Source organism: Colias croceus, chromosome Z (genome assembly GCF_905220415.1).
Source record: "Colias croceus chromosome Z, ilColCroc2.1".
In the NCBI taxonomy this organism is placed as follows: Eukaryota; Metazoa; Arthropoda; class Insecta; order Lepidoptera; family Pieridae; genus Colias; species Colias croceus.
The window spans coordinates 492,812-514,730 of record NC_059568.1 but is presented as its reverse complement, the minus strand read 5'-3'; the positions used below and the strand labels follow the sequence as shown (position 1 = coordinate 514,730).

The 21,919-nt window shown below is 36.0% G+C and overlaps 2 protein-coding genes and 1 long non-coding RNA gene across 11 annotated transcripts in view; all 3 read right to left on the bottom strand.

The window, feature by feature from the left end:
- Positions 1-2,146: 2,146 nt before the first annotated feature.
- Positions 2,147-5,231, bottom strand: LOC123704972 (keratin-associated protein 9-9-like). Its single transcript, XM_045653494.1, has 15 exons — positions 5,216-5,231; positions 5,085-5,111; positions 4,949-4,975; positions 4,813-4,839; positions 4,465-4,491; positions 4,338-4,370; positions 4,110-4,136; positions 3,887-3,913; positions 3,738-3,764; positions 3,609-3,635; positions 3,359-3,385; positions 3,237-3,263; positions 3,056-3,082; positions 2,687-2,713; positions 2,147-2,288 (listed from the first exon to the last, which is right to left on the bottom strand). The coding sequence occupies exons 2-15, from the start codon at positions 5,097-5,099 to the stop codon at positions 2,190-2,192; spliced, it is 444 nt and encodes a 147-aa protein (XP_045509450.1). The 5' UTR covers positions 5,100-5,111; positions 5,216-5,231; the 3' UTR covers positions 2,147-2,189.
- Positions 5,232-5,410: 179 nt separating this feature from the next.
- Positions 5,411-5,828, bottom strand: LOC123704974. The gene is made up of 3 exons (XR_006753237.1): positions 5,784-5,828; positions 5,582-5,626; positions 5,411-5,439 (listed from the first exon to the last, which is right to left on the bottom strand). It is a non-coding gene; the product is annotated as an uncharacterized LOC123704974 (long non-coding RNA).
- Positions 5,829-6,251: 423 nt separating this feature from the next.
- LOC123704962 (potassium channel subfamily T member 2) overlaps positions 6,252-21,919 on the bottom strand; it is a 128,533-nt gene continuing 112,865 nt past the window's right edge. For 3 of the 9 annotated variants that reach the window (XM_045653474.1, XM_045653475.1, XM_045653480.1), the window contains 22 exons: positions 20,963-21,062; positions 20,349-20,547; positions 20,030-20,104; positions 19,813-19,896; positions 19,635-19,729; positions 18,905-19,088; positions 18,525-18,752; positions 18,102-18,259; positions 17,723-17,920; positions 17,316-17,465; positions 16,825-17,198; positions 15,472-15,609; positions 15,079-15,232; positions 13,975-14,049; positions 13,216-13,566; positions 13,003-13,137; positions 12,734-12,845; positions 12,045-12,230; positions 11,641-11,847; positions 9,644-9,748; positions 8,475-8,680; positions 6,252-8,394 (listed from right to left, as the gene is read on the bottom strand). In XM_045653474.1, coding sequence (XP_045509430.1) covers positions 7,791-8,394; positions 8,475-8,680; positions 9,644-9,748; positions 11,641-11,847; positions 12,045-12,230; positions 12,734-12,845; positions 13,003-13,137; positions 13,216-13,566; positions 13,975-14,049; positions 15,079-15,232; positions 15,472-15,609; positions 16,825-17,198; positions 17,316-17,465; positions 17,723-17,920; positions 18,102-18,259; positions 18,525-18,752; positions 18,905-19,088; positions 19,635-19,729; positions 19,813-19,896; positions 20,030-20,104; positions 20,349-20,547; positions 20,963-21,062 — 4,118 coding nt within the window. In that variant the 3' untranslated portion in view covers positions 6,252-7,790. The remainder of the gene's footprint in view (positions 8,395-8,474; positions 8,681-9,643; positions 9,749-11,640; positions 11,848-12,044; positions 12,231-12,733; positions 12,846-13,002; positions 13,138-13,215; positions 13,567-13,974; positions 14,050-15,078; positions 15,233-15,471; positions 15,610-16,824; positions 17,199-17,315; positions 17,466-17,722; positions 17,921-18,101; positions 18,260-18,524; positions 18,753-18,904; positions 19,089-19,634; positions 19,730-19,812; positions 19,897-20,029; positions 20,105-20,348; positions 20,548-20,962; positions 21,063-21,919) is intronic. The other 6 variants (XM_045653482.1, XM_045653483.1, XM_045653477.1 and 3 more) reach the window with 5 other exon arrangements.

Here is a 21,919-nt window from a genome sequence, read left to right as displayed (position 1 = left end):
TTGAAAAATAAGGTCATAAAGAAGTTTCACTTCTTACGTGTGTACACTAGTACACGCACACATTTTTTTTTTATAATAAGTAGTCACTAATAGCAACCTTTGATTAAACAGTTATAAAATATATTGATTTTACACTTGTTATATTTAAATTGGAATAATTAAGTTGTTGTAAATAAATTATTCTAATGACTAAGGGCCGATCTTTCAATCCTTGGTTAAAATTTATCCGTCCAATAAAGTATTACACGAATATTTTAAAATGTCACCTGTAAACTGTCATATACGGACAATTAGAATACATTTTTGAAATGGTAGTTTAATAAGTTATGATGAATAAGTTTTAACCAAGGATTGAAAAATCAGCCCTAAGCAATATAATGTATAGATGTTATATACAGGGTGTCCCAAAAAGTAGTGATGAACGGAAGCTGGGAGGTAGAGGACCTAAAGGGCTATCCGAATCATCCCCATGTATGTTATGCGATTTTTCGTATTTTCGGAGTTATGACTTTTTTTTTCAATTTTTCACCTATCGCCGAGTACGATGATATTTTCACTCATGGTGACGTCAATTATTGCGCTAGATGCTTGATTTTTTTTATGTGCTAAGCTGAAAGATAGGCCAATTCAGTATGGTAACATTTACTATCGTCAGACCTTTGAATGGACAGTATGTTCACCGCTTCAAGGGCCCGTAAAAAAATAAAATCACATAAAAAAAGTTTTCCGTTTTGCTTTAAAACTTGCTCTATCTATCAGGTAACTACCCTGAAAATTTCAATTTAATATTCAGAAGGCTTCAATCGAAAAATTGAAATCACACACATCGAAAAATTGAACACATGGGGGTGATTCGGATAGCCCTCTAGGTCCTCTACCTCCCAGCTTCCGTTCATCACTACTTTTTGGGACACCCTGTATAAGGTATAGCTAGCAGTATATTATATCAGCAATTATGCAATAATTTCTTGTTATTACCCAACAATGCTTTAAGGAGGGTAATGTTTTTCTAGTGTATGTATGTATATTTCTTTACACGATCGATAGATTAGCTTTTTACATCATTTTGACTTTGAAAGCAATACTAGGTGTATCAAGATTTTAAATAATTTATTTACACTTTCGATGTGAACGTAGGCTACTTTTACAAATGGTATATATTCTGTTACAATTCATCAAAAATTGTTCAGTTATCTAAGCGTATAAACGGAATATACATACTACAGAATATACATATACATATATCGTGTTTTTAAAGCTACTAGGATTCAATAAGCAATAATTATTTGCTGTGAAATAGTTCAGGAATTGCATTTAAAAGATTCGTTGTATATATTATAAAAAGTTTTTCCTCGCACCTGTAAAATTCATGTGTTCATAGTATATACATAGAGGCATAGGAAAAGTTATATTGTTTGTATATAACTAGCTTTCCACCCGTGGCTTCGCTCGCTTTGTCTAAAGCCTAATAAATTATAATATACTAAAACTTTCCTTGAGAATCATTTAAAAAACCGCATCAAATTCCATTGCGTTGTTTTAAAGATTCATGCGTACAGACACACAGACGGCGCAAAGCTACTTTGTTTTGTACTTTGTGAAGAAAGAGAAGATAGCGTTACATATTCTGTCTCTCTACTAAAATATTGTAAAATGTTTGACGGTAATTTATGTTGGAGTCGAGAGAGTGAGAGACATAGTATCGCAATATTCTATCTCTTTCTCTCTATTCTATCTATTTAATCTGTAGAATCCATTTGATATACCTTTACCTCTATGTGTATACATTTTGTGTTTGTATTTATAATTAAAGGTTCTTTGAATTTAAACAATTGTTATTTTATTCGTTCACATTCACTCGCCATGGTATAAAGTTTTCTCAACTTTAAACCAGTTTTTTTTTTGTTTAAAAAATATCAACAATCTAAATTCAACTAAAAGAAATGAAATTCTAAAATTAAACGTATAAATAGACAAGAAATTAATAATTATTATGTACTGGAACCTTCCGCGAGAAAAAATATCAGCTATCCATCAAAATCCACACAATAAAAAGATTTAAGCATACATAGGGACAGACAGACAGCATCAGCGATTTTTTCGTGTACTGTAGTGAAGAAATAAATTCAAATACAATGTCCATAAAATGCTTTATTTCATTTAAAACAAATACAATATAATAATTATAGTTATATTTTCCCCGCGGGTTTGCTTGTAGGAGTCTCTCTGGGTGTCGGCGTTACAGGCGCAGTCTCACTCATGAATATTTGACAACGACGACCTTTGCACTGCAGAAATATTAACTTAATTTAAATTGAAATATGCTCATACATTTTGCTTGTTTATTAATACCTATTTGAATTAGATATATGCATCATTGCATGTACACCATAGAAAAACTACAGAACCATAATTATAATATGACTAAAATCAAACTTAAATACGCTTACTTCAAAAACAAATTCATTTAATCAGTTAAATAAAAAAAGAAACTGTAGGAAAGATGATTATTGTATTAACGCCATCTGTTGGAAAAGATTTACATGTTGTGTTGAAATTCGCTTGCTTTTTTTTTTGGTGTGGGTTTGATTTGTAATAGATCTGTAGACATAAAGATACAATGTATTTAATCATCAGCCTAGCCCGGAGATAGAAAAAGTTTTTGCTGACTGGTACTAGTACTCACATGCGATTCACAAGCCTTTCCATTACACTGAAAAAAATATAATAAAATAAAAATATAATAAATAAAGCCTAAATCACACTGAAATAAAAGTTTCAGTTCATCCATTTTATGTAATATGTGAATAAATATACTTACATACATATGTAGTTAACTATAGGTATCCTTTGTTAAATCTACCTTATTTGTTCAATAAAATATGTCGCTAATTATAAGTATTTACTGTGCATAATAATATGTGAATGAGTAATGCATGAAAATAATCCCGTTATGATAGGCCTGATTCAAAGCGTGGTTCTTGTATTGATTTTCTGTGCGTTTTATATACCTACACCCTCCTACACCAATTAATGAATGAATGTTTATACTTACCGATGAAATACATTTCTTTGCGTGGCACTGTAAAATATAAAGAACTACACTAAACATTATACTATTTAGTGATACATAATGAAACTTTATATACGATCTTAATTTTTTGTGGCACATTTCAGAAATAAATACCCAGTCAGACTATTTTCATCATTTCTATAACAAAAATATCACAGCTCACCTCTGTTATACACGCAGTTCCTGAACACTAAAAAATATGCACAAAATCAAATAATATTTTATTGTTATTTATTTATGTAGGTACTTGACATCAAAATTTACAAAACTTCCAAGTGTCCTTACCATAGCGTGGCATTGCTCTCCGGTACACTGTGAAGTACGGTATTTAATTATTAAAATAAACAATGAAGTATGAACATTATAGGCTACGATGGCATCATGGCAATAACCATCACATCATGAACTAAGGTGACCATTATAGTATACTTGAATTTTTATGACAAAGAAGTTTCACTTCTGACACGTGTGCTCGCTACGCTCTTTTTGTTAAAATAAAAGCTTATTACGCAAACACTTGAGAAAGTTAACTTACATTTGATCGACATTTATGTCCGTGACACTGATAAAAAATATATTTACTGATTAAAAACATTACCATTCTAGAATTAAAAAGTTATATAACAATTGTAACATATTTATTTGAATTATAAGTAATACTTACATTGGACGTTGTAAATTGGCCTTCACTCTATAAAACGGTTTAGTTCAAAATTTAATACATGTTCTTGTTGCTAAACTTAAGTATATGAAAAGAAGGTATATACCTAAATACATAGTACTAATATAAATAGTAATACTGAAATATCTTACAAATGTTAAACAAGCTCCTGCGTTGCACTGAAATGTAGGTAATGTACTTTATTAATTAAAAATATTTAGTTTTAGTGATCGTTTTTACTCTAAAAGAGTAAAAACGATTTTTTAGGACTTGAAAAGAAGAAGGACGAATTAGGTATTCACTGAGGTGAATCACGAGATTCATTTTATATTCAGTTTTTATTTTTATTTGTATAGAATGAATGTAGATACTCACTTGAGATTTACAAGCACGACCATAGCACTGAAATAGGAATAAACTATGCTTTAACTGACAATAAAAAATGAATGGGTTCGTGCAACGGTGCAACTGTGAAAACTGACAAAATTCCAGAATTCCATAGTAAACTGTAGTTCAGGATTTACCAGGAACACTGTCATTAAAAATGTATGTTAGGAATCACATACTTAATGTAAAGGTATAAAATATTCCTAAAAGAAATACCTTAGCCATGCATATGTTAAGTACGCCATCACACTGAAATGAAAATAAAATTATTATGTCCAACATAGTTACTTAGTTAATTATTTTTAAAGTTAAATAGGTATCATAGTTATTATAATCCACTTACGTTTGCTTGGCAAAATGGACCAAAGCACTGAAATTTCAAATATAAAGTAAGTAATATGATACATTTTCATATATTATTGTGTTTATGTTTAAATTAAACCGTGTAGAAACCCTTATACCTAGGTACTATCTATACTAATATTATAAAGCTGAGGAGTTTGTTTGTTTGAACGCGCTAATCTCGGGAACTACTAGTCTGATTTGAAAAATTCTTTCGGTGTTGATAGCCCATTTATCGAGGAAGGTTAGGCTATAATATATTATCATCGCGCGCAACAGGAGGCCGCGCGGGTGAAACCGTGAAGAGCAGCTAGTAATAGATAAAACTTTATTTTTAAGATTTCTTTACCTCGACAGTGGATAAGTCGCCCTTTGCCTAAAATGAAATGGTAGCTTAATATTTAATATTATGGTCCAAAATTTAACATTCAAATTGGATTATATTAGTAAGATATAACTGAACATAACTATTGTTATCTACATACCGTAGCAGTTGAATTAAAGCCTACAGCCTGAAAGAGGAAAATATAATGTTGCATGTACCTTGTTTTTATACAGGTAAGTATTGAGTAGGTATCTGTAAATACATACTACTATTCAATTAATATGAAAAAATCTTACCAAAGAAGACGACATACTGCCGTGACACTGGTCGATGCATAAGAATAAAATTATTTATGTACAATTTTATTAAAAATATAACTATTTAATTCTCATAAAAATGCTTTGACGCAACAAAGAAAAATAATTACCTTAGATCTACAGTCGTTCCCCTTGCACTGAAAATGAAATGCATGAGGCTTTTTTTTAATAATTTATAATACATAATGTAAAGTACTGATATTCAGATTATTGTGTTTAGAAAAAGTAATCTTAGTACGGTACATAAAGATCTTAGTTTGAATATAGGTACCTACATCCCATGTAAATTCGCTTATGTCTATTTACTTGCCTTTGCTATACAAGACCTCTTCATCTGAAAATTTAAAACATGTCTTCAATTGTCGAAACATCTCATATCAATGTAAATGACTATCAAGAGATATATAAGTAGGTAGGTAAGTATTAGGACGCGTGACAGAAAGTATAAGTTATATTTTGTAAAAAAAAAAACTCACTTGACCGAAGTCATTGACGCATGTACTTTGCGCGAAGAATAGAACCTGCGAATGAAAATCTCACAGTTTTATTTCAATGAAACAATTTTCGACCAACACAAATAAATAAGTACCTAAATAAATGCATTATTTTGAAGTTCGTTAATAGGTACTAATTTTTTTTGATGAAACGAGGCCCAAAAAACATTTATAGTTATTTTACCATTACAGATAAGAGTATAGCGTGCACTTGATGCGTATTCATAATCGTTTGGATGATAATGCGTTTAATTGAAATTCCTTCGTTTCAATTAAGGCTTACATACACTATCTAAAATTGGTTAGAAATAAGTCATCATTCTGATCACTACGAATTATTGTTTAAGTACTTTGGCGAGATGTGGGTATGATCTTGATCAATTTAGAAAATAATGTAGTTAGGTAGGTACCTAGTTACTAAATAGATGCGAAGAAAATACATCAAAGATGATTTATTTTCACACAGTTGTAGTGTAGGCAACAAAGTGTATATAACTTCTCTTTAGGTACATGCTTTGATGTAATTCGAAGATTAGTAAATTTGTCATGGATTGATTTTAACATTATCTCATCTTTAACTAGTATTTCAGAGTTTTTGAAAAGCTACGATTTTTCGGAGACTTATAAAAAAGCGGGAAAATAAAACACACGATTGTTTGTTGCCTTTATTAGCATTGCAATAATTGAGGGCACATGTCGCCAAAATTACATCTTAGTGGAATATAGTTAAATACAATGTCAAGTACAACTACCCTAGAGTATTCGATATAATGAGATTAATTATGTATGTTAATATTATCTAGTTTCACAATGATGAAGGTTACAGAACATCCATTGAACCATAGTGTAAATCGTAATGTTTAAATCTATTCGGTTAAATAGTACACAGACAAGTTATGCGCCGCGGTTTCATCTCCACTGCTTCTTAGAGAATGTAGCTTAGGTATACACATAAATTCTTATTGCTTTTAACTACTTACAAACATACAAACTGTATCGAATTATTAGTGTAGATATGGTGTAGATATACAAGTGAATATGTGATGTTACTTATGAAAAAGTGCACTGTATTTAAACAAGGAAATGGTAAAGAAGAATTAAGGAATATTCCAACGATGGCTATTCGAAATTACGTCAAAACTAAATAAAGAAACAGCGTTGAATCGTCCGTCTGTACTGTCGAAACAAATACTTTACACAAAAAATTACAAAATCATTCCCCCAACCCTCCTCTATTTCTTGGTCTGGTACAGTAAGTTTTATTTCTTCATAACTTATTTTTATTGGTATGTGTACTTAAAAGTAAAAAATCCAATATCTTTGAAAAATTCGGTGTGTGTAATGTTTATTGTTGTGTGTCATATATTTTGTGTACATGATGTGTGTGTGTGCGTGCTAAACACGAATATTATAACAATAAAATAATTTTATGAACAACGTAATAAATGCTGCCACAATAGAGAAATATTTTCATTCTTAATTAGTTAATTAAAAATGATTTGAGAATTATTTAAATTGAGATCAAAAATTAAAAGTGAACATAATTGTAAATAACAATGACGACGTCGATTTCATCTTAACGCCACTTTTGTGCAATTTGATACACATACTCTACTTATGTAATAAAATATATCATTTTCTCAAAAGGTTGCCAATCGTTATATAAATGTATATATCTCTTGTCATATTCCATGAATGAATACATACACAATATTTTATTATGAATAATTCAATTTTCATTAAATGTCCAATCTAGTTAAAATAATTTACAATTCGACTCTTTAATAATTTAAAATTCTCAAATATCTTGTATAAGATTCATTAGCCTGGTCTTTAGAAGATACAAAAGTCGATAAATAGAGACCAGGCGCGAGACGTGACCGCCGTACACGCTACACAGTAGTTATTTACACGTACAATGCCAAGTTACAGTAAAGATAGGTAAAGCTTAAAGATATATACAGCCTTACGCCAACGTATTTCCTCTACGTACTAACTAGTTGATCCCGCTAACAATTCACTGCGTTACCGCATCTAGTCCACTCCGATAGGTTAGAAAGTTACATTTGCAACACTACAATACGTGCAGAGAGATCTGAGGCTAAGGGACAGGGTTCAAATGGGACCGAGTCGAGTGGTCCGTTCAATCCTTGCGTCGTCGCCTGAGTCGCCGGCCCCACATGGGGTTGTATCATACGATGGTGCCCTGCAGCAGCTGCGGGTCCGGCGACAGGCTCGCCGCCGACGACGCGGAGGGCAGCGCCGCCGCCAGCTCCTGGTAGCCGCTGAACGGCCCGCCCAGGTCCACGGGCCCCTCGTCGGGCGGCGTCACTTCCAAGCCGATGCTCCCGTTCAGCGCCATCTTGATCGCCTCGGCGTTCTGCTGCTGCTGTTGCTGTTGATGTTGCAGCAGCGAGTTGAAGTGCGTGATGCCGATCTCTTCGAGGCTGCTCTTTCGCCGGCGAGATATCGCGCCCAAGCCGATACCCTGCCGCAGAGAGTTCGACCGACGCAGCAAGGACTCGTCGACCACTCGCAGCGAGTTGGAGCGGCCTCGAAAGTCCGTTAATATGGTGGGACTGTCAGGCAGCGACAGCGAATTCGCCTTGGTGTTGGACAGGGGCGGCGCCCGGGGTGACAAGCTCGACAGGCCCGCCATGGCTGAGCCTCTGCGACCGTCACCCGCCGCCGCTTGAATCAATGCGCTCGAACAGAAGCTTATGTTCGACTTTCGGCGACTGTTGTGGCGTTCGAATGTCTTCTGCGCCGAGAACGGGGATGGTCGAACGAGATATCTGTAAAGTAAAAAGGAAAGACTGAAAAATCCTCTACAGGCTTATGATTTTTAAAAATATGTTAAAGTAAAGCAACATACATGATATCTCCTTCCTGCAAGTTCAAATCGCAGCTGGGGTTGATGATAACGTAAGACAGGCTGTTGCGCTTCTCACTGACATCGTCATAGTCGATCCCGCTCAAATTTAGCGACTCCATGCGAGATCGCACCAAGTTCGCTATCTCAGCCCTCTCAATCTGTTGCGCGTGGTTGTCCCTCGCCTCATCAGCGAGACTCGCCGAATACTGTGAACATTTCTTAAATTTAAATTTTACTGTCGATTCCTCTGAGTTGGTCGACAACAACAATGTGTATGTTTCATAATTCGTGTCCACGGGTGCATACATATTGTTGTGCTTAACGTTAAACATGCAGTTCCTATGAAAATGTGGAGTTTGCCCACGGACTCAACGAATACGGCCCTTAGACTGGCATACAAAGTAGATCTGGTGAAGGCCCGTATTGATTGTGTGTTGAATCGAGTCTACTCTATGATCTAAGTGCCAATGATGCACATTGCGACACTCAATGCCTATCGCTAATCTAGTTGCTCTACAGCCTGCGATGTGATCTCGACGCTTCAAAGAACCGGGTGAGATGTAATAATGTAATGTCGTATTGCTATGTAATTATAAATTAAATGATCGAGTACCTGCAACGATCCCGTTAGTTTAGTACCTTTTGATGCCTCTTAAGAAATATAATCAGGAATATAAGATCTGCAATAACAACGACCAAGGGACGGTTTTAGAGTTTTTCTGTAGATTTATTGTACAATATAGTATTTAATTATATTTGAGTGTAATTACTATACTGTTGTATCCAGGCATTTTTTCCCTTAGCCGTCTGTAAGTTTTTGTTAGGCCGACTGCATATTGTCGATTATCACGTGAATGATTGGTCTATGTACTTACTTGTAGGAAATGCTATAATATTTCCATGATTACTCAAACCGTATTTTGCTTTAAAATTTTAAGCGTTTTATAAGTTATCGGTATAAGATGCTTGTAGTTATAACCACCATTTTATTATAAGAAAGTGAATGTGCAGCATCCCTTTCTAACTGACAAGTACTGGGTTCCTATCAGACTTCATTTCACACCATTATCTTATAAGCTTGCGACTAGTGAATAGGACGGGAACCTCAGATATCATACACCAATCGTTAACGCGACATTCGCCACTGTGCAGCCCAGCACTGAGCTTACCGCCGGCGTGCGGTCGCCGTAGCAGCCGCTCAGGCAGCCCGTCGGAGACCGCGAGTCGGTCCGGCCCTCCGCCCTTCCGCCCTGCCGGCTCTCCTCCGAACCCGCCTGCAAGTAGCCTTTCACACGTCTGCTATATACGCAATCCTATGCTACTCTAACGTGCTCAAGTGACAATCATTTCCGTTCATCCAAAAAGCTCGAGCAGAAAGACCTAATTCTTAGAAACTAGTTCTCCTTCATGCAGTTTTGTGTAGTGTCACTGAGCTATATTATTTGGGTGTATAAGAGTATGCCTGGTGATTGAGCATCTTTTGTTCCTAATCATCATAGATTTAACTACCTGTATAATAGAGATCAGTGTCACAACTTGTAAAGTGCGTATCGTGAAAGAAGAGCTTTATAAGACTGTCTGAAAGTCCGTTTGAAAATTTATAAGTCTTAGAAAAGTCGTGTTAATAATTGGGTGAAGCATAGTTAGTGTTTTTGGTTAGTATTTTAATGAGCTGTTCAATAAAAAAATTATAAGAACTTTTACCTTAATTAACATTATCTACTGTAGATACTACATTCTTCTATAATCAATAAAATTTTCCTAATCAGCCATTTAAAATTTCTGAACAAAGCTTGCGTTCATCTCCTACGCCAGGCTACAACTATGCGCTTTTGTTGTTATTTTTATATTTCTTTCATCTGGTCAAGCATATAAGCATAGTTCTTTCTTTATGAAAGGATATATACTAATGTGTACCATTACCAATTTATTTATTATATTTGTGTTTTCTTGGTGTTTATTTGAGTTTGATGTTTCTTTACATTTAATTGCGATTTATTTATTATATGACTAATACCAGAAAGTCACTTAATATAATGAACAAGTCGCCTTTAACATCTATTAAAAATGTTTCGTAATAGTTATTAAGTACATTTTCTTGCCTTTCTTTTACTAATTAACACAAATCATATTATTTAATAGGAAATGATTATCAGACCACATGTTCTAATAGTATCGCAACGTTATGAAGGTAACATTAATGTTCCCAGTAAATGAAAAGTCCAGACGATACCGTCTGCAGATCTAGGCCTAGGCTAGTCATGCAAGAACCACTACAACAACATGGCGGGATTGCGATCATCGACCTCGACCCGAACATCTTTCGACTTGTACTCAGTATCCCGATCAGTTAATTTACCGTCAACGCAAAGCAATATTCTCTCTTTGGCTAGTAGCAGTTTGCGATGAAACATATAAAATAAAGCACGTGTTCCAAATAAATTGAGGTACCGTGTAAGGAGACAAATATGTAAATGCTGAACTAATTACAAAGACGCCACAAGTGTAGGCTCGGATATGTAGAACAAATGATAGTGCCTCAGTTACGAGGAAAATGTAAAAAAATAACAGATCCAAAAACCCGAAATACAGTCCAGGGACAAGGAAGGGGTGGTAACGATCAAATTGTAAGGATTTTTTGTAACTAAAGTGCAGCCTGTATTACAGAATTTAGTTATAGCTGAAATTAAAGTACCGAGTCTAATATTTGTAAGCCAAAATTGAACTGCAAGTTACTTGACAGTAGCGAGTGAATCAGTGTTTTCCAATTCCTTACAATCGCAACACTCGTCACATAGTTAATAAAAAGCAAATTATCTGAATCACCACATCAAAATGAAAATCGCATAATAAAGACTAACGTAACATAAAGAATATGTTGTCAACATAGATTTAAAAACAGAGGTAGGTACTGACGGCAAGAGGGTCGCGATTAAATCGAATAACACTGATCTAAATCTGGTATATACATACAAACTCGATTTGCTTTTTCTACGGACTTTTTTATTAAGCTATTGTTAGAAAAGAAAAACTAAATGGCCCGAAAGCAAATCGAGATATCCTAATAAAAAAAGTAACGTTAAGGAATAGAAGAAATAAAACAAGTAATCTTGTGCAAGGAGCAAAGGACTGTATTTAAGGAGTTGAGAAGTAGAGACCGACTCACCGATCCTTGCGATGTTCGCATTCCCGTGAGGCGTGACCATAACCAACTTGAGGAGCCGCGTGGAGACATACTCACGTGAGAAGGGTCGGCCAGGCTCGTGTCCTGGGTTCGATAGATACCGATCGGGATTTCGCAAGATGTCGAACATAACTTTTGGTAAAGCCGACCGTATGTACGGATCCACATGTCTTCCTTTGTTATTTTCATCTGTTGTGACGTCAAAAAGTTTGAGTGAGGTGGCGGAGACTTAATATCGAAAATGTTATTGAACAAAACATAACAGAAATAAGATATTTCATAGTAAAATGGAATTCGCTTGAAATTTAAAATGTTCGCTATGCGTTAAGGATGATAGAGATGGCGGTGAACACGCAACAGCATATGGAACAGAAGTGGACACTTACGGATGTAAGGAACCCGGATCCAGGCGCCTGGTCGACCCCCAGCAGCAGGCGGACGAACGTGATGACGTAGTCCTTGACGAAGGCCTGGTACAGCAGAGTGTCCAGCATGGACGCCGAGAACACGGAGCCCGCGGCGAACGGGAGGCGGAACATGTATGATATGTGCGAGCCGCGCTCCTTTTCACGCTGAAAATAGTCAGACGATTTACTTAACTACAGTTGTAGCTGAGATATATAATATTTTTAACCGACTTCAAAAAAACAAGGAGGAGGTTATCAATTTGGCCGGTATATTTTTTTTATGTATGTACACCGATTTCTCCGAGGTTTCTGAACCGATTTACGTGATTCTTTTTTTGTTCGATGCGGGATAGTGTCGAATTGGTCCCATAAAAATTTTATTCGGATAGGTCCAGTAGTTTTTATTTTATGAGCATTTTTGTCTGTATTTGTAAATGTTGCAAGTGCAAGTTTGAAGTCGGTTGTTTTTAACGCAGTTATATAGACTTGTCAATTTAGTATGTTCATGTTAAAGCTACTCAAAACATTAAAAAAAAAATGTTTCAAGGACAAAGAAGTGAAAGACTAATTTTGTATAAATTCTATTCTTAAATTATTTTTAGAGAGAATTTTTATATAGATTTTTTGCTTTTATCTAAAAGTAATCAATGACAGCAAACAACTGCTACCTTTTCCATCTTTGAAAGATGCAGAGCATATTTGTCATGTGCACGGAACTGCATGAAGCGCATGTTCGACGATTGCGATAGCTCCGTGATGGATCTTATTGATGGAAAGAATCTGCAATAGATAACAATTTTGATAATTACTATATTCATACTCTTAGCGGTAAGTAATTCGCTTTGACAAACTGCGCTAGCAAATCGCACTGCCTTCGCAAATAAGCGAATATAATCTAGGTTGGCTTAGTCTAATAATGAAGGTAAAAGATTTTTACTTGAACATTGTTTGAACCGCCACAATGGTGTTGCAGTCGGACAAACTGTCCTCTTCCGCTGAATTTGACAATTCCTTATTGACCACTACAACATTCTCTGCGAGAGTTATCCCAGCTCTAAGAAGATCATCCAACCTGTGGATAACATGAGAATCAGTACTGCTGCCTGGTATTTATGTACTGTAAAATATTGAATCAGAGAGAATAACTTACGAATCAATGGTTCCCATCATCCAATATACCAACGGGAAGTATGATATGGCATCCAAAAATGCTATATCAGGTCTGCGTTCCAGTAGCAGTATAATTGGATTCAGCGACGTCTTTGATCTAAAGTGAGCTCGCAAGGGAATTATAAAGTTGTAAATTCCGTTAGACGCATAATCTGCTGCCAAGATGATCGTCTTGTTCTGCCACTGGTACTCCTTCGCGTTTCTATACGAGCAATGCTCACACACTTGCGCTAGTTGCAGACAGCACAGCGGCTTCTTTTCCTTAAGCAAGTAGCAAAGCGTCGGACTCACTCCGATGAAAGGCGAGACTGGCGGGAAACCTTTCACGATCCTAAACATTAAAACAACTTTATCGAAAGCCTAATTTCCAAATTAACCACTATGATCCGAAACGAAGGCACAAGCGAAGCTAAGATAATAAGAAAAAATACAATAAAATTTTAATATCCACAAGTGTGAATATTGTTATGAAGTAACTGGTTTGGTATTTATTAAAACGAATAAAACTAATTCACAGTGCAGATCTATTTTACATTGGAATCAGAATCATGCTCAGCATAACATAAATCTAGTGTTATCTACGTCAGCTATAACATCGATTCACCCTCCAACAAGGAGTGAGCACAGAATACAGGACTCGGGGAACTTGTACGAGTCAATTTACACCAATGGTTAGATATTAACTTTCATGATATAAGGAAAAGGGCTCGTACAAATCCTGCTCTAGGGAAGGTCTCACCTCGAGAAGTCGTTGCGCCAGGCGGACCTCCCGTGGCAGTCCAGCGACCACATGGAGCTGCTGGTCGCGTCGTCTCTGCCGCCGGAACATGGGATACTCAGGGATACAATGCACATTCGTATAGAACACCTACACACTCACGGGGATTACAGTGCTCTCTATTCTATTCGTGTTGGGATTGGACTTGGATATCATTAGCAGAACATTTATTAAACGGCTTTTGTGCAACTTTATCCACTGGGTTATTAGTCATTTAAGTTACTTTATACCGACCCTTCTCGATGGTATGCTTATTTTGATTAGCACATAATTCTCACCACGCGATGGCATTGTTGGTTATAATGTTTGTGGCTAAGTTATTTCAATTATCTAAATTATTGTTTGTTCCATCATCAAATCCGATTAATAATTGTTCAATAAAAGAAAACTTCCTATTTCCAAGCTTTGACTTTTATTTACATTGACTACATTCATGTATATCGTATTTTAATAATTTTGTAATTTTATAAAAGTCACAGAGTTTTATTTATTTAACCTAGTTATTAAATGCATGCTAATCGGTAAATTTATATGTATGGGGATGTTTAATGTTATAATATTGTCTAAGTGAGTCGAGTTATGGTTGTTGTTAGGAGATGTCAATCCAGATAGATGGCGGCGCGGTTTACTTGACAATGTTGTATGAGTCAATGTGAACATGAATCAAGCAAGCAGAACAAATAAAGAGGTTCTCAACGGAATATACGTACGTGTGGCCTGAGGGCATGCAGCCGCTTTCTGTTCAGCTATCTACACGACTGAACGAACAGGCTATAACAATGAGAAATTGAAATAACAGCAGTGATTATCTAACAATTAATTAAAAATATATTTTAAAAATATATAAGCATAGTCTCAAAGAATATGTCCTCAGATAATCGGTGATACAGATATTTAAGACTATGCTTTTAAAAATTTAAAAAAATGCTGATAAAACTTCCAAACATCGGCGTGTTGAAAATAATTAAATTCATAAATTAAAACGGATAAAAGCGCATGCAAGTGATAATATTGACGGCGGTGTCAATGGCGAGAGGGCAGACACAAGAAGCGTGCAACTCTTACGCGATCTTCTCTGAAGGGGACCTCCAGGGCACGTTGTCTTCCAGTTCATCTTCACTGGCGTCCACTTCGGGCTCCTCCTCTTGGTTGTCTGACGCAATGTTCAGGCTGCTGGTCACCATGTCCGGTACAGGCAGTATCGATGGTCGTCTGCTTCCTGTTTGACACCAATTTTGTAAAAATTGTGTGACGAATGTAATTCTTTATTTTCTTTTTATTGCAACCCCGGCAATGGAGCAGGCGACCCACTTGAAGGTGATGGTCGCCGCCCATGACAGTTCACAACATAAAATATTTTTCTATTCTATTATAATTATTTTTCTTGTGTTTATCGGTTATTCATATACCAGTACATGCTTGACTAGTTTCTTATTTGTAATAAAATATATTCAATACCTCGCCGTGAATGTAGAGTATCAGGACTAAGGAAGTTAGGATTGTCTGGCCGTGGCAAGAGCAGATGACTGTCCGTAGCGCTGTCGGTAGCCGGGGAGTCTTTGAGACACAGACGAGACTCCGAGCCCTCCACTTTATCTGTCCCAACGGTACAGTGAATTAATAATATACCCACAGTAAAGCTATCTTAACTAGAATGAGTGCCGACACTGATAAACTTTAACGCAATAATTACGGTTTGCAATACTTCAACTTGTCCGTAATTATCTGCGCTTTGCTAAGTTGCTCATAATATTACAAACTACTTTATTAATTTTAACATAAAATACGCTAAATTTTTAATGTGAAGATTTAAATTATGAAAAAGCCTCTAACAAGGCAACGATTCATGTGGTCAATGAAGACGGATATTAGCAAAAATGCGAACAAAGGATGTGACGAACCATTCCGAGACTGCACTGGCAAATAAACGTTCAAAGAACTTAACATGCCAATAATAATTAATGCATTCCATAAATCATTCTCAAAAAGGAGCCGATGGGTGAGGTTAGACGACCACGCCATACTTTTTTAGTAATTGTGATACACTTTCACGCACAAAAGTGCCTTACAACGTTCAATTAATTGTTAATAATGCTGGTTAGAGCTGAGCTCTACGCATACCTTCAGAAGCCGTTATAAAAATGTGTAACAAACGGGCATGCATCAAACTTGTCGGTCAATGGTCGGGTTTCACAATTTCACAATGAGAATGGAACATGGGCTAGTGTACAGCTCGGGACTTACGGCCGCCGCCTCTTACATTCTGAAGTCTGCTCGGTTTACTGCTAACAGTATTAACTTATATTAAAATTAATTCAAAACATTCATAGCTGACTGTCACCACCGAAAGTCATTTAAAGGTAAGTACACAGTTCTAAATCAGAAATGTGATTGAAATCAGACATTAACTTAACGCTAACAGGACCGCCGCAAATAGGATACGAAGCTAACTTTGCAAAGTATCTCTTTGGTTTACTTCTTTATTATGGACTGAAAGGAGTTTTTTTAGTTGCAAACAAAATTGCAGCAATAAGTATAATTATAATTATCATACTGCTTTAGGTGAACTTGATATCCAAAGCGACCCCGCGAGCATCACGGTTCCGTGGTCACAGTTGGTAACATCTAGGTACTATGTGTGAGCTGCTCATTGTCGCGTGCCAATTGTTCTTTAAATGCTGGTGCTACAATAAATTTTGTTGACATCGAGCAACTTAAGCAAAATTAATAAAAAGTAGGTCGAATGCTAGCCGTCTCTATCAAATACAGGCAAAGGTATCGGCCTACTTTTGTAATCACTGTGGCACTCACAGCTAGTCATAGTAAAATTAGCGGATGAAACAGTATGGCGTGATGGCGATGCATTTGAACTTGCGGGAGCTTGTAGAACCACTTTTGGGAGGTCGAATGGATCCATTTTACTACCGTCTGCTCTTTTCCGCCCGCCTCCCTCTTCCGCGTCCCTCTCGTTAGAGACCAGGCTACAAGCTGTCTGATCTTTTGCTATCGGTTTCTCCGCCTGTTTGTCGGAAACAAAAGCGGAATTCTCCTCTTTTGTGATGCTCATATAATAACATGTATCACTCGCTTTCATTATGTGTCTCGGACCGGGATTTAATAATATCGTTTCCTCATAAAATTCTGGTAGTTCGGCGGGGCGAACTCCGACCAAGGCGACACCGTACCTGTTAAAATTAAGGCCATTATCCATTATCAATTAAAATTTTAAATATTACAATTTCGATGTAATATGGACACATTCAAAGTAAATATATTATATTGAAATTAAATTGATGACACACTTGCGGTGTGAGTGGAAGCTGGCGTAGGTGAAGCTCTTGCCCTCGTACTCGCCGAAGAAGCGGCTGTCGCCGAGCAGGATGTGGTAGATCTCGTTGCCGGAGCACTTGCCGTACAGCCTGTGCCACTCCTCGGGCGACTGTTGCCCTTCTCTGTAATTTTAATATACGTTTTATAAGTTTAGTTAATATACGTGTATGCTTGATTTCTTTTGTATTTTTAATATCTAGTTTGACCTATACATACGATATAATATTTTTTTTTAATTGAATGAATAAATCAATAGGTACCAGGTATGTTTTCAAGTGCAAGTCTATATAATCCCTAATCAAACTGTCTAGTTTTATGTTTATAAACACAGGATCAATTTGTGGTTATCATCCCATAAAAAAGACACAAAGCTACATACTGTCCTCGGCTGGTGTGCAGCAGCAAGGTGACCAGTGTGGACGCTCCAGGGCAGGTGCAGTTGTTCGCCAGCAGAGCATACTTGAACTCGTCCTCGCAGACCACGAACTCTGCGAACTTCACGTGCAATTTGTTCTCTGGTCTGAAGATCTGCACGTACTGCGGCACGTCTGGAGCGAAGTCTTTAACGGCCCATGACCTGGAATTTTATGTCATAATGTAAGGAAATGGTTATAGGGTGTATTGTTAGAGTTAGAGGATGGAGTAGTATCTTAGAATTTACTTTAACTTTTGCTAATTTCATTTTTTTATCAACAAAATAAAGATAAGAAATTATGTCAATATTATACTTTTGCAAATTGTGAAAAGCAATCGCTTACCTGAGGATAGTATGCTCATCTGCAGCAGTTTTATCAGCATAGTTCCTCGCAGCGAGGATGAAACAGGCCTCTGCCTCGTTCATCCTCGCGCGGATCAGGTCTGTGTCCTTGAGGCATGACCCTTGGATGTAGATCACGCGCTGTGCCCATATAGGGACCTAACAAACAAGTTGGAAAGTGGGTTTAGATATATTGTGTGATAAATATTACATTTTCTTATGTATATTTTACTAGCTTATATTTGTGAAAGTTCAAGTGCATGGTTTGATTTTATAAATATACTTTTAATATCTTAAGGATTTACAATTTCTTTGAAAACATAGAGAAAAAAATAAGAATCTTTTAATAAAGACATTTTAATGTTAATTATTTGTAGAATGTAGATCTAAGTTATTTGTAGGTTTAATCCGACTTATTATTTACCTGCAGTATCATCCTCATCGTAGTATCAAGTTCCATGGGAGACAAGAGCACCACGTAGTAGTCCTGCAGCAGAGGGTGTGCATAGAACTCGTTGAGGAAGTCCATGATGGTGTCCGCGTGGAGCGTGGTGGAGCAGACCACCACGTGCTTCTCCGACTGCGCTCGGTGGGAGGAGTACGAGCCGCCCAGCTTCTGCCGCTCCATCCATGTGAACGCTAGTTGCTCGAACTGGAAAATTATTCGAAATGGTCTAAATTTTCGAACGTTACCAATTGCGTCTTTACATTTATGCACGTGTAAGCCTTATTTAAATGTAGTAAAAATATATAGGTCTTTTATAATTAGCGAGATTTTGCCTTTTAGGTACGTAAGCATTGTACCTGAGTCGGCAAAACAACAAGCGCGACTCCAATCATGATGACCATGAACAGCTGCGAGGGCCAGATGTCCGGCACGAAGTCCCCGTAGCCCACCGTGGAGAAGGTCACCACCACGAAGTAGGTCGCCTGGAACAGGTTCAGGTGCCGGTGCCCCGCGCGCTGGAAGTGCTGGATGCCGCAGACGCTGGGAATTTGGACAATTAATTATAATCATATAAATAGCCCTTTACCTATGTAATCTTAATACCTTTTGGGTATTTTTCCAAAATTATTCTATTATGCTACTGCTTATCAAATAATAGTCATTTTTGAGTGATGGTATGCTGAGCCAACATATAAAAGATTGAAAAACATTTTAAAGATTGATGTGTCAATAAAAAAGAATCTTAAACATAATATGTATGTCTCTAGAGTAACGATCTGGTTAGATACCTTTGTTATCCCATTAAGTAGAGTACTACAATAGAATTTTAAAAGCTAACCACAATTCCAAAGTTAGGTTAAGACTAAAACCAAATAAAATTTTTGTGATTGACCCAATTATTGCTGCCACTACTCAAACTGACCCAATTTCTACTTTATCGATCTTTAAACTTTTATTTCCCAATACCAGAAAACTTCCGATTTTAGAGCTGTTATGAAAATATTTCTGTTCACTTGATTGAATAATTAATTATTTTCTTGATTAAAAGTTTTGAAATGTTTTAGAAGGAATTAAAAGATGTTATACCTTGTAAAAACGAGACACAGTAGCGTCACACATAATATCATAAGTTGTTGTGAAAGAGCTGACTGTGACTTTTGCATGGCTCGGTGCAAATCGTTCTGAAATAACGTTCAATCATTAATGTTTCTTCATTAGCAATTTCAAATATTCTGTTATAACGTATCTAAGTGGTTTTACTTACAAACATGTTTTCAAGAGATCTCTTAGCGAGCCAGCAGTTGAGAAACACAGGTATGAACAGGTTCCGCAGCGGTGGGAAAGGAACCTACAAAATTGTTGCAAAAATAATTTAATTAACTATATACTTATAATAACTAATATTAAAATCTAGTAGTTATGTATATATGGAAAAACATATTTTCTGTCAATAATTGATCAATAATTATTATGAAACTTACCGTCAACGCAAATGGCACGGTGTTCACCATCTCTAGAATAAAGTGAAATGACAGAATCTGCTGCCATATGTTGCCCTGGAAAGGGAAAATAATTTATTTTGTTATTTGTGCATCGATTAAATTCGTACCTATGTTGCGCCAACATTATAAATGTTCATTGTTTGTAATGTTGGCTAGTACCAATTTGAAAACCTTTGAAGAAATATTTTTACAAGATCAAAGAACAAAGTAGGTAATTACAGCAAGTTGAACAAAGGCTTCATTTAAATGACTCTCCAATTATAAGCCAACTCCGTTAGCAAAATGGCTCTCGACTTACTTTATATCCCAAATACGCCAGCAGGATGGCTTCAGCCAGCGAGATCATGGCCAGGATGACCTGCACGAGCCAGAGGTAGAGTGGCCGGTGCACCCAGATGATGCCGTCCCAGTTGATGATGGGGTGCTCCTGGAACTCCTCCTCCGTGAGGTTCGCGGAGAACTCGAACTCCGACTTGTTGCCTGGTTTGCAGCCGTAACTGTTCAAATATAAATATTTGATATAGATTGCATGATTTCTAAGCATATAAAAAAATCAGCTGTACAACAAGTAAAGGAAGACCTCAATTTTGGCTTACTAATTAGTATGTAGAAAAGGACCAATAATTCTGGGTTTATATATCTGATATTTACGATTAAATTGAAATAGCTAGTTAATTAGAAAACCTACGATAATGGTGAAGTAGATACTTAGATAAGATATGGTTAATAAGTCCTATATTATATCTATACTAGTATAAGTTTTCTTTTTGTAATTTTTGTTGGCAGTACAATAAATAATTTAAATAAATAAATAAATAAATATACAGTAGCACTTATTATTAAGTTATTGTTAAAAAAGTGTAGAGAAAATTATGGTATATCTGCCTCTAAAGATCAGTATAGGAAACTCACCATGTTGCATTAATTGGGTCTCCATCAGCACAGACGCGGAATATATACAGGAGACACGCCAAAATCTTGAAAAATAGGTTTACTATCCTAATGCGTAAACCTGAAAATAACATTATTTTAAATTAAGATTTTTAGGAAGTTGTATATCCTTACATTAATATTGTTGGCCAGTGTTTTGTATGTAAATTGTACATGAACAGAAAGTAACCATAGGTAATTAAAGTTTACATACGCATGATACCAAAGTATTATTTTCTCAAGTGGGTTCGTTTTGATTGATTATGGAAGGGCTTAAATATACAATCCGTTTAAATATAACATCGAGTAGTGTAATCGGTTGTTTATTTGACGGGAAATATCAATAAAATTCAAGGAGTTAATAGCAGTTCGTACAAATTTCGTTGGATCAATATATGTATGTAACCAATAAAATATTAAGTCCATTCAGGCATACAGTTAAAAATTATTTGTGAAGATTTCTATAAAATAACTTAAAAAAACTACGGACTCAGTAATATTTGAATACCTAGGTACTTTCTATGATGTATATTATGTCGATGAATAATCCAGCAAGAAAACCACGAATTTACATAAAACTGTGAGTAATTTTGCTAATAAGAACCACCAAGTAAAAGAAATCTCAGGACTCAGAATAAGAAGAAAGAATATATTCAGTAAAAGAGGACGGTAATTATTCAAACGTTATAACGATCTTCAAACTGTGATTGTCTAAGAGCAATTAACCTAGTGATTGTAAACCACAGAACAAATATTTGTAAACAAACTTGAAACTGCATTACCGACGTTACCAGTATTCTATTTTACCGACCTAATAAGGCTACTTTTAAAAGTGACATCTAGTCAACTATCCTAGAATTGGCCGTAGATAAGCAAAAAGGATCCAACCCACAACATGACCGAAAATGAGTTAAATATACCAAACTGCTCGTCTAGGTC